This window comes from Montipora foliosa, chromosome 4 (genome assembly GCF_036669935.1).
Source record: "Montipora foliosa isolate CH-2021 chromosome 4, ASM3666993v2, whole genome shotgun sequence".
In the NCBI taxonomy this organism is placed as follows: Eukaryota; Metazoa; Cnidaria; class Anthozoa; order Scleractinia; family Acroporidae; genus Montipora; species Montipora foliosa.
The window spans coordinates 41,119,600-41,132,099 of NC_090872.1; the positions used below are offsets into that span (position 1 = coordinate 41,119,600).

The 12,500-nt window shown below is 37.3% G+C and overlaps 1 protein-coding gene across 4 annotated transcripts in view; it reads right to left on the minus strand.

Annotated features, from left to right (window-relative positions):
• The window catches only part of LOC138000812 (ubiquitin carboxyl-terminal hydrolase 15-like), a 199,672-nt gene that overhangs the window by 29,232 nt on the left and 157,940 nt on the right, over nt 1–12,500 (minus strand). For all 4 annotated transcript variants that reach the window (XM_068847466.1, XM_068847465.1, XM_068847468.1 and 1 more), the window contains 5 exons: nt 8,712–8,806; nt 8,554–8,631; nt 7,667–7,801; nt 6,843–6,907; nt 2,174–2,268 (listed from right to left, as the gene is read on the minus strand). In XM_068847466.1, coding sequence (XP_068703567.1) covers nt 2,174–2,268; nt 6,843–6,907; nt 7,667–7,801; nt 8,554–8,631; nt 8,712–8,806 — 468 coding nt within the window. The remainder of the gene's footprint in view (nt 1–2,173; nt 2,269–6,842; nt 6,908–7,666; nt 7,802–8,553; nt 8,632–8,711; nt 8,807–12,500) is intronic.

A 12,500-nucleotide genomic window follows, 5' to 3' on the forward strand; every position in this document is an offset into this window, starting at 1 on the left:
AACTTAATTTCAACCTGTAACATATATACTCTGAAACACATTTACGCTTCCATTTTGACTTTGTTTTTGTTTTGCCTTAATAAAAAGCTCATGTCAGTTAAACAGTATCTGTTCCAGCAAATATAAAAATACAATAAAAAGCAGACAAATAGAAATCCTCGGTTACAAAAGTAGAAAATTTATAGATTTCTTCGTTACTTTTAAGCAGCGAGCAAATCAGATACTTGAGTGGTACCTTAAGACATACCGTGCAAAGAGAGAAGCCCGCCAGATTTGAAAAAAATAAAACTTGCATATTGTCAGATCGTAAATAATTTGTAAATTTAATTTATTTATCAACCACAAAAATGAGGGGTGGCTAGCCACGCTATTCATCCCCCCCAGGATCTGTCCCTCATTAAACATTTCATGACTTACAGTACCGCTTGAAACTATTTGTACATTTGCCACGGTTCTGACTAGGTGAAACCGCAGATTCAATATCCATTTTGACCGAGGTAAAACCTCGTCTACGATAACCGAAAACCGAGGTTTCATCTAGATTTTATCCAGTTGATTTACGTCGTGGTTAAGAGTGGACGCGGTATGCTTTTACGGTATTTGGAGCAGATGCTATGAAGGAAATCTGCATATGCAATATGCACATTTGCCATATTTACAATCTGCGATGTTTGGCACATGCGATTATAATTTCTGACTAAAAGCATTTATCGTTTTTCTTTTTCCAGCAAACAACAAGATTTCTAAATAGTGTTCGAGATCTCTTCAATACAGATGTTATAAAGATCAGCAGAAATTCCAGCGAGCGGCCGGCTTTCAAAGGTACGCAATATTTAAGGCATTTCGATCTCATCAACCCAAAGATGGAAGAAAACGATTAACTTTAGAAGTAATTGTTAGCCGTTCGGGCAACGTGGCTCTCCTTTTGTTACAAACTCCTTAAGCAGTTGCATCAAACAACGTATTTCATGAGCTATCGCTTTGGCTTGCGTGACGGAAGCATGCAGCTTAGAATATTTAACGCCAAATTGGCAGAAGCTTGAACTTGTCTATCGTGTGGTCGTTGAAGCATTAATTTAAGTTAATCTTAATAACTCACAGGAATGAATATTTCCGAATTTCAATCTCAAATGCTGAATGACCTGCCACTTAATATTTTGAATCAGAAATGATCACGACAATGAGTTGCTTAACAAACTTCGGGAATACAGTTACAGTTCTGCGCTGGTATAATCCTTGAGTCGTCAATAAGGCTTAGTCCAAAGTTGGAGCTTTTCAACAACTATCCCATAAACATTTCTATTTGGACTGGACGCAAAAGAGCTTTTGATTCGAAATATATCTCCTGTCAGACTGCACTGGCGACGACTTAAGTTACGCGTAATCCACACAGTATTTTTTAAAGAAATGTCCTTTTTACCCCTTTGGGAGAACTGTTCATCATGATAGCGGAAAACTTATACATATAAATTACTACATATATATATAGCTGTCACGGCGACATGAGACGAACATAACAGGCTTTCCATGACAGTGCGTTGTGTTGCCTCGGTGCTGTGAAAAACAGTTTGCATATTCAATCTTTTCCTTGGGGAGCAAGGAGTGATAACAGTAAACAATGCTTTGCAAAGTACCATTGTTTTCTTGTGGCACATTACCCCAATTAAGTCGGCTGTGGCATTCGGTTGCTTTAGTCTTTCCCTTGGTTGCAGTTTTCGTCCAACCAAGGTGAACACTATCGGCAAAGACGAGGTATTAGCGCATGCAAATGCACTAATAGTTTCGAGCGGTACTGTACCTTGCTATTTTTTCTTTCTCTTTGATGGACAGTTGATGCATTTGCAGATGTGTCAGCCTTTTATTAGCCGCTTTATATATAACATAATGTGTCTGAATTTTCGTTCTTTAGATTACAGGCATTTCAACAAACTACTTTGAGTTGCGCAGAAGGAATCTATCAACTCTAAAATTCATAATATAAAATAATATAATTATATAGTTCTAAAACCAATCTACCACAGACACGTAAAAATGAACTAGAATAAGGAAACAAAACTACACTGTAGTACTGGAATAAAGAAACAAAATGTGCTCAAACACTTGTACTATGCAAATACTGGTCCAAGCAATGATAAGGCAAGAAAAAACCTTCTTCAGGCTCAATGATACTCACATTGACATGAACATTTTGACAGGCTTTCTCCAATTCTGATTCCTCAGAATCTTCAGTTTCACTGCCACCTTTCACTTCCTCATTCATGTCAACATCTTCAAAAAAATTAAAGATGGTTTAACTGCTGTGTGCATTAGTTCTGAAGGTAAAAATAAACAAAAATATAACCAATTCTTAAGCCCCCACTCCTCTAGATGTTCTTTCAACTTACTGTGGTTTTAGAACAAAGTTTTCCTTGTTCATTACATAACATGTTAAATAAGAAATAGCAAAAAAGTGGAATCATCCAAAAAGCTGGAAACTAAATCTTACAATTGTCATTGTAAAAACGAACCTACTGTAGTACTATCACAGAGTAAGCATAAAAAGATATTTGGGTCAACACTACCGTATTTTATTTTGAACCTGCTTTGAAAATTCCGCTAATAAACTACCCCCATCTAATTTATAGGCTCATCTAAAATTCCTTAGCACAAGTTTACAGTAGTTCAAAAAAAATTGATGAAATGTGGGTAATTTACGTAAGGGAAAAACGCATCTAACTCTTCAATTTTTTTCACCCAAACTACACCAACCGCCATTCGAATGGCTTTTTCTCTGACTTAAGGTTACACCAAACCTTCGTGGGCTACTTTTGCCGAAATTTTTTTTTCGACCAAAGTAAAGATAATAATTTAAACTTCAATTTTCCAAAAAATTGAATGTGAAAACTATATTTTTAAAAAAAAGTTAATAAATTATAAAGGCGTTATAATCTTGTAAGGCGTGAACTCGCCAGTGACCTTTTTGGGGCAAAACAGCTCCTATTCCTAATAATTAGCCTTTTTTGTTTACACTCGCGAAATGCTTTTCAAAAATAGCGAAGTGACTTCGTCGCGATGAAACGCTCAAGAGAAGAGAAAAGTCCTTGGATAAAGACAAGAGCTAAGCCAGGACCCAAGAAGAAAAAAACAACTGATTTTTTGAACGAAAAAAAGAAAAATCGTGCGGAGAGTGATAAAGGTTTAATCAACCTTCAAAGATTTCCCAAGAAGATGTACAGCAGTCAGCTCTTCCCCTGCATTTTTAACTGGAGCCAGTAGCAAAAAAAATTGCGCAAGGAAAGTTCTAACCGATTGTTTTCATGTCTGCCATTAGTGCCTCCCTGTAATCTCGCTCCTCTTTGTCGCCCTTGCAATTTTCTTACCTTTGGTTTTCCCCATAGTTGTTACCACTGGAAAATAGGCACGAGGGAGCTAACTAGGATGAAATGTGACTAAAAACACTATTGCTTTCCTGGGGAGCACCATTTTGCCTGCTGTGAACTTCTGGGGTCCTATCATATCATTGGCTGGCGGCTCACAGTGTGAGCCCATTGTTGACACAACTCTCAGAAAAGCCATGACATGCTTGTTTTTCTTTTGAAGGTGAAAACTTGCACTACGATTTTGATGAGATGCATTCTCTTCAAATGAATTAATAGGGTGTCTAGAACTAACGGATTTCCGTGAAATTTGGCTGAAATGTTCAATGAAATGTTCAAGGAACGAAAGTGTGTCGGCACTGTTGCTCAAACCAAATGCAACACGTTTCGAATTTTTTTAATAGTTGAACTTGACAGACCCTATAAAAAGAGAACCAATGGGAAAACGGGAAAATGCTCACACACTTTGAAAGATTGATGCTTTGGGATTGACACTGTATAGTTACATTTCATCAGCGATCATGTTTGACACCCGATTTATTCGACGGTATGGCGCTCGGTCATTTTACTGTTTACCGGCTTCCTTCACCTTCACAAACATAAATAAAACGCTTACATTTTTTTCCGAATTCTGCATTTATTAACCTTTGTATTGATATATAGTTTGTCGCAGTTTCCTTTAAAACAGCGCCTGTACGAATTTTTTTCTGGAGAGCACCCGCAAAGGTTTGGAGTAATTTTAAGATAAGAGTGATGCCCCTGCCTCATATTTCCATTATGAAACTCTTGCAGCCAATAAAGAAGGAATACTTACAGCTTATATTTATATTATGCAACACAAGAGATAATTCCACTTTCACTCTTAGGACTGAGGGCAAAGACAGTTGTTCTTTCACAACTAACTACCACCATACTTATTTAATTGATAAAACAAACTGCAGCATTCCTTTGATAAAAATATACCGCAATCATATCATAATACTTGGAAAGTATTTTCTTTATGTTAATGCACTAAATAACGATAAATCATCTCTTATTGATTTCAAAAGATTAGTGCAGGATAAGATAGAACTAGAAAAATACATAGCAGTTACCTCGGGACAACAAAAACTTTTCTTTGCTAAATGGCACAACTTTTACTCACATTCTTGTTGATTGTACATGAGTGTTTTCCGTCAATGTACCGCATTTTAATTTTGGTTGTATTCAGTAACCTTTGCAGTTTTTGTTTGTACAGTATTGTATACTGTGCAATATTATAGCGATTGTAAGTACTTGCAACTTTTGTTTCGTATTTTATTTTTTCTTTTTACTTCACATTGCTTTGTATGGTGTAAATTAATACTGTATGGAAAGTACTATAGTCATTGTACTCTTAGTATTGTAAGTATAATAACATTTGTTAATAAATGTGTATTGAAAAAAAAAAAAAATTACATATATATATACCGAAAGTTTAATACCGGTAGATCGGTTTACACATACACCGCGTAGAAAAAGCAGATGACAAGGAAGGCCCTGCCCATATTCGCACTAAAGCAGGAAACAATAATTACACCAATCTATGGTAACCAGTCTAATGTTTGGCTTGTTTGAAGAATCTTCAATCAATGAGGAATAATAAGGATTTTGATCACAAGATAATAGTGAAGAGCTATACAAATAAAAAAGAAGAACACTTAAGTGCCAACCCGATATCACATATCTTACTGCGATTTTCATAATTCTCAGGAATCTTGCCTTCTAGCTCTAAGTGCCAAACTATGTTTTGGCTTCCCTCAATGAAATTTCCGAACATGTGAAAGTGAATGGGAGTTTTTGTTTAGTTCAAAATTCGAACACCATTATGATATGTTTCTAGAAATTCTTCAGTAAAAAGATTCGTACAGATTCCATTGCTTTTCATCGGCGTCGAGTTTGAGGGAGTGATCCATTTGGACAAAAATCTGTTCCGATGGAACAGTCTTTTCCAGAACCTTCCTTTCGAAAATGTAGGTCAACCTCTCGAGATTTGACTTTTGCCCTGTCCTGCGCACGCTGCCTAAACCAGTTTGAGCGGAGTGACCAGCCCAGAAACTTGGGCTGCGGTGACTTAAAAGACTTTACACTATTTCCACAGAGCCTCTCTTACTCACCCACTGGTGAATTTTAGAGGGGCTCTGCTCACAGGGTGCTGTTTCATTTGCCGGCTGGAAATTTCGGAAATTCGAACCAGAATTTTTGTCCAAATGGATTATGCCTGAATGTGCTGTGGGAACCAAAGATCCTGATTGGTGGGTTATGTCACGCATCAACTGATTTCGATATCTGTGGTTGATGTCCAAAGTTTAATTGATAGAGAAACCAAAACGCTGTTTGCCCATTGGCGATTGAAGATGAATTCCGCAGAATTATGAAAGTGGTAGAAAGGAAACCTTACTTGATCATGTCAGCTTCATAACAAACACATTATTAATGTGAAATAAACTACATGTAGCAAAACAATCTCTTGTTTGAAATTTTTCATGATTGGCTTGCCTGTAAGAAATTAAATAGACACTACGCACTTCGCGATGCAAAAGCCTCTCTTGAGATCCCACATCGAGCTCTTCTGAACATCCATTATCCTGCAAGTGTTCACTTCCCTGGTCACTTTCCTTCTCACTTTCCTTCTCTGACGTGTCTTCAATACTCTCCTCATAACAGTTATAATCTCCTTCAGAAGTTGCCATTATCAAACCAAAAATTTACTAACGTTATAATCCTCTTCGCACATTTACACAACAACAGCAACAACACATAATAACCACGCGTTGCCCTAGCAATAACTTTCTAAGTCTCACTTTCATCTTCTGCGCATGCTCAAAGAAATTCCTGCCACTTCAGACAATCTTAGACAAAAACCTTGAAACACTTTCAACATTCTCGCACCGTTTTCGTCCCCCTCCCTTTTTTAATGTTGGTGTAGCCAGTCAAAGAGTGAAATGTCGTCTCAACACTGCCAAGGGGAAAGGGGTGTTTCAAGGATTTTTGGCGAGGATTGTAGATCATTTATCAAATGGAGCCAACAGTTCCTACAGCATACTGATTCCTCGAGACGTTTTCAGATGTGATCGATGGAGCTTTGACAGCCCATACATGTACATTTTGATCGATGAATCAACCGGCATAACAGTTTCAAAAAAAATTGATCATTTTAAGTACATATTCATAGGGAGGGATAAGACTTCATTTTTGTGCAATTTAGAAATCTGAAAGGGTACTGCAGCAGAAATTACAAGAGGCAATAGATCGAATATTAATTCTTGAATATTAATTACCTGGACTGCCAAAATTTTGCAATGCACCACCAAATTTTTCAAAAAGAGGTCCAGAGAAAGACCCAAAGTTGAAAACCAGGATACATCCCTGTTACAGTATATGAGCTGATAATCAAGATCGAGCGATCCAATGACAAAGGTAGAAACGCAATACCCGAGGTTGAAAATTTAATAAGAAATAGTAAACCTGGTTCTTCTTTTCCATAACCCATTTCAACTTCCTTCTCCTCATCTGGCAACCTAACAAAGCGTCTAAAACAAAAAAAATACATCAAAATATGGATGTGTGTTGTTTGCAATACAATTACACGTTCCCAAATTATTACTATCAAGGGAGTTGTCTGCAGTGTACAGTGAGTGTCCTTTACTATCAGAACTTTTGCCTTGTCGCTCCAATTATTTATCAAAGTGTTTTTGCGAACCTGTTTACATTTTTCTGGCTCATTGCATTCAGGTATTTTGTATTTATGTCACTGTTAGCAAATTTGAGTCATCAAATCACATTATTCAGATTTGAAGTCAAGTGGAGTATATTAGTGAGTTACATTACACTTACAGAGTAGTTAATATGGGGTTGTACTGTTTGCCTGACAGTTTTGAAGCAATGAAGGAGACCATACACGTAGATGCCCAAACCGGAAACAAGGCAAAGCCAACATACTGGGGACTACATTGTACATGTATGAATCTCATTCTTTTTGCATAAAGATAATTAGACAAAAGTGAGAGATAGATCACTTAAGTAAATGGTCCACTTATGCTAATTTGATCTACATGTACTGATTTTGGTTTATAAATTCTTTTAACTTTTGCCCATGACAACGAGGCCAGAAAGTCCTATTAGCATTAAAACAGTTGCTTGACTTGATTGCAAAGACTCAGTCAGCTTATAAAAGGCTTGAGTTGGGGTTTTTGGACCTCAATTACAGTTTGTAAAGTCCCTTTAAAATCCAAACACACAAAGTTTGCACATGGTTATTGCTTTTCATGATATTGTGGCTTGAAACTTACTTCATTCTCTCCAACAAAATGTTGTACAATGCCCTGTAAGTCAAGTTTTTCTTTGGAATAGAAATCATCAGTGGTAGGCCAAACAATGCTTTATTAGAACTTGAATAATAACTGTTGTAGGAAGTCAGACGAACCCTGTCAGAAAGCAAGCAACAAAGTATCACTCCTTCAAATATGTTTACACCCATTTACAATTTAGACATACATTGTAATTATTTAACATGATGTCAACACGGTACTTGGCCTTTGTGAGTTTGCACTTGCCTTAACCTACAAGTAACATAGGTACTGTACACAATGTATGTATGGGCCTCTCAATCAATGAAGCCTAATCAGCTTGTTGAAGAGCTCAGAAAAGGGCCACCAATATCATCTTGAACACTCTCATTCACTAAAAATAGGGCCTTAAGCAAGCTGACTAGTCAATTACATTACCAGCACCTGTTGTTTCCAAGGCATGTATAATTATATGAAACTAAATTTATGCATCTCCATATTACCCAATTTCATCCATAAATTATTAGTTACATGTATGCTGCAAAAGCAATTTGAGGAAATGCTAATTTTGCTTAATCTCTCCTTTCACATCCCTCTCAGTCAAAATTATTTCAAATAAGCTGCTGTGGGATGAAGAAATTTGTAAGGGCCGATTTACACAGTACGACTTTGTCGCATGCGACAACGGCTTATGACAGGCCCACGACATGATTTACAATTGTTGTGTACGACAGAAAATATGTCGTAGCATTTTAAAACATGTTTTAAAATGCTGCGACAATCGTAAGTCATGTCGTAGGCCTGTCGTGAGCTTGTCGCATGCGACAAAATCGTATCGTGTAAATCGGCCCTAAAAGGGATAGGGTTTTAATATTAAACGGTAACAGTACCTTTTCTCTCTCTGGTACACTGGAATTACCACTGAATTACCATCTTCATCATCTGACTTGCTATGCAACACTTCATACCTGAATTAAGAGTTTATGGTTACCTCCTTAGCTTTGTTAACGACAATAATTTCCAAATAAAGGGTACACGTATCACTCACACAAATATGTCATCTCTGTCAAGAATTTGAGTCAGTGACTCACTCAAAGTAAACACTTTGTGAAACCTATGATTGTAGACATCTGCGACCACCATCTGTCAAATCATTGAAAAATAAAATGGGTAACATAAGAACGAATATCAAGTACATAAGAAAAAATCAAGGGCTTTCCTAATGCTTCCAGTGCAAGACTGTCCCATTATTTGGCTCATCTACGTGTATAAAGGATGTGATGGCATTAAAAAGAGGTATAGCAAAAAGACTGCCAATTGTTATGCTACAGTACTGTATGAATACTGGCAGACTTGATCACCATCAATCTATTGATTATCTTTAGCTGGATGACTTAGTTTTAGTCAGGAATTACTGTCATGCAGGGCGCTCATTTTTCATTTTCACTAAACACTTTGAGTAGAAGCAGGCAACATGGCTTAAAATCTTCGTCTTGTCATCGTGATTAATAATTGTGCAGTTGCCCACTCCAAATGTTATGATATCAGTCATTAAGCGGGTTTTTTTGTCTAGGCCCTCGCTCCTGCAGCATGAAAACGAGGCTGAACCGTAACATTAAATAAACCCAATGAAAAGTGTACAATACGATGGGGAAATAGCTGAATCTTTGCTACTTGACGTTTAGAGCTCGATAGACAGTAGTGTGAGAGATGAAATGCGTCACATGATCAGTTATGAAGAGTCATGTGACTTTCTAATAAAAAAGATTTTAAAGCATAAAAGATGCTCTCTTCACACTTTCCTTAAATATAGTTTTCAATTTACTGACATTTCTCATTTCGATTTACACATCCAACAATAAAAACACAAAAATACAACAGGTGATCAGCTATGATGGGTCGCGTGACTAGATAACCACTGTTGAATAGATACTGAAGTACATGTAGCCTTAGCTGTATGAATAGTGTGATTGATTAATTGTTTCAGTAAGCTTTTCAGGAATTACTTTCCATAAGAAATTAAGAAAAGGATGTTTCATAGGGTAAATATGTGCTCCAAAAAGTTTTATTTAGAGCAATGTATTTCAGGGCTCAAAGTTAGCGACCAAATGGTCGCATATGCGACTAAATTTTTGGTTGTGCACCTAAAAAATCATGTGTGGTCGCACTTGCGCACCTTACACGCTCAAGTGCAGTGCGACTGAGTTGTCTCTCTGCTTTCTCATCTGACTATACTTGAGTGGTAACTCACAAAACAAAAACATAAATCAACAGATATAAAGATATACATAACAAAATCCGGCCGTAAATAATAAAGTTACATTATTTTCCTTTCATCGGTGTGTGTTTATTTTTCGTCAGTTTTCTCAACAAATTCCCCCAATGCCGGTGAAGGTCCATTTTTCCTGTTGATGTTTCATTCCATCCCATACTCTTCTGTTTGTTAAAACTCCACTGACACATGCAATTTAAGACTATGCACAAAGCACATGCTTATTGCGCGTGTTAAAGGTTTGTGATAGTGGAAGGTTAAGAGGGGGTCAACAATATGATCCTTTTTCTTCAAGGTAAGAAAATTGTTTAAAAAGTGAATTGTAACTCAGTTGAGTCATCGCGATTGTATTGTCTTGTAGTCAGTAATTTTCTTATAAAAAGCCAGCCTTCACATTCTACAAAAGCGAGTACATTTGCCTCGAATGATACTGCATCACTATAAATGTATCAGTCCGCGATAAAATAAAGAGGATGAGCAAGAAAAAAAAGAAAAAGAAAAATATACAAATTTCAAAGAGCACGGTTAAACTAATTCGAGAAGCTACAGTGGGATTCAAAGAATCAATCTTTCCCCCTGCATTCAACCACTTCATCCTTAGTCAATGGTTCCCTGCTAGCAGAGCTCTCTTTTCTTTGTGTTCACTGGGTTGACGAGTACGGGAAAAGAGACCTCTGCAATGGGTCGAAAGCATGTGTGGCGGTTACTTAGCGACCGAATCTTCACGTCATGCTTCATGTTGTGTAGACTCACTTAACAACAGCTGAATTACTGTAAAGGGATGCGCGAGACATAGCGGCCTACAACAACGACGTCAAATGCGCAGAATTTATTTGCCATTTACGACAGCATCAAGTCTGATCTTGGTGACCTGACGTGTCTATTATCAATTATCAAGTTGTGTATATATCCCAGTTTTCAAGTATATTTTCTGTGGTTACAAGTGTACAATACAAAGGAAATACATGATGAAAACTTTTCAGTTATTTCGAATGTTCTTTAACATGATGATAACATGTATTAGTATCACTCAACTAGTGGACTAATGCAAATCATGCACTTTGATTGGCTACGCTGCTAGAGGACTATTAGTAATAGTCCTCGAGTAGCGAAAAGCGTGACACTTTCTTTCATTTAATTCCCAATTAAATATTTCTTTAACTTGCATTTGCTAACTTTATTATTGCCTTTTCTGTCCGACTAGTTGGGTGATACTAAAACAATTAGATCCTTGGCCCTCAAGGGCCACGGGTTCAATAGCCCATTCAGCATCGCCTCATGGGCTGCTGATGACCAGTAGCCCTTAAAAACCACAAGAATTTTATCGCCGTCTCAAACAAAACATACATGTCCAATACACTCGACCTGAGTCGGGTTGTCTTCACTCGCAGGCGGATTGAGTCCGATCGCGACCGGAACCAGAAATGGGTGCATAATGCTTGATCAGTGGTACCGGAAGTGAGGGTTAACAGGAGCGAGGGGGTTGAAAAAGTTGGCAAACAGACTCGACCGGATCCGATGGAGACAGCTCTTCCTGGCAAGAGTCAATCGGACTCTCGCAAGTCAGTTTGCGTGTGACAGAAAATATCTCTCAGCCATGACGCGAAACAAGCACACGTTACACGTGAAATATACGTGGTTCTTAAAGCCATGAGGCGATACAAGCACGCTACACATGGAACATTAGTCGTTCTTTAAGACATGAGGCGAAAGTCAAAATCACGAAACATTGCACTCCACACTATACCTCGTTTTTTAAAGCATGAAGCACAAATCCAGGTCATTGAATTTCCGATTGCAACAGAAATTCTTGTCATCCAATCTCCGACAACAATAAATTATTAGCTTTTCAGTCAAATCCACTGATTTCAGTGACGAAGACAAAGAAAATCTGCCTGAACGAGAGCCATTCCCTGGATGAAAACTTTCATTTGTTTTTCTAATTGAAATTGTGATTAATTCCATAAGGCATAAGAAACTTCTATAGCATTCTGGAACTGTTCTAGTTAGAAGAGCTCTATATTGATTATATGTGAAATATAGAATGGTCAAGGTTATGACATTAGAAAGTTCTATAGCATTCTAGAACTGCTCTAGTTTGAAGAGCTCTATAGAAAGTCCTATATCATTCTAGTAAAATGGTCGTATGTGCAAACTTCTAAGGTTCTGATTAAAGTACTAGAGCTCCAGTTCTAGAGTTCTAAGTCAGTGAAATTCGTAGTTCTAGAGTTCCGAGTTCTAGAGTTCTAAGTTCTAGAATTCTCAATTGTTATATGTTACCCTCTGTGGGCTCTAGAATGTCTAGAATGTCTAGAGTTCTAGAATAGGCAGACTCTCTAAGTGAGTTCCAGCGGAACGTCTAAACTGCACACTAGACTTGATTGATTTCACTGATTACCATTCACTAGTACTCATTTAAGCAAAAACAAATCTCCATGAATATCATGTAACCGCGTTATACCTCAACCGTATCCAAGCACCTTAAGTGAGCTAAAACGTTCTGCCGTTTTCCCAAACGAATTAAAAATGGACATGAAAACTTGACTAAACCAGGTATCACTCTTT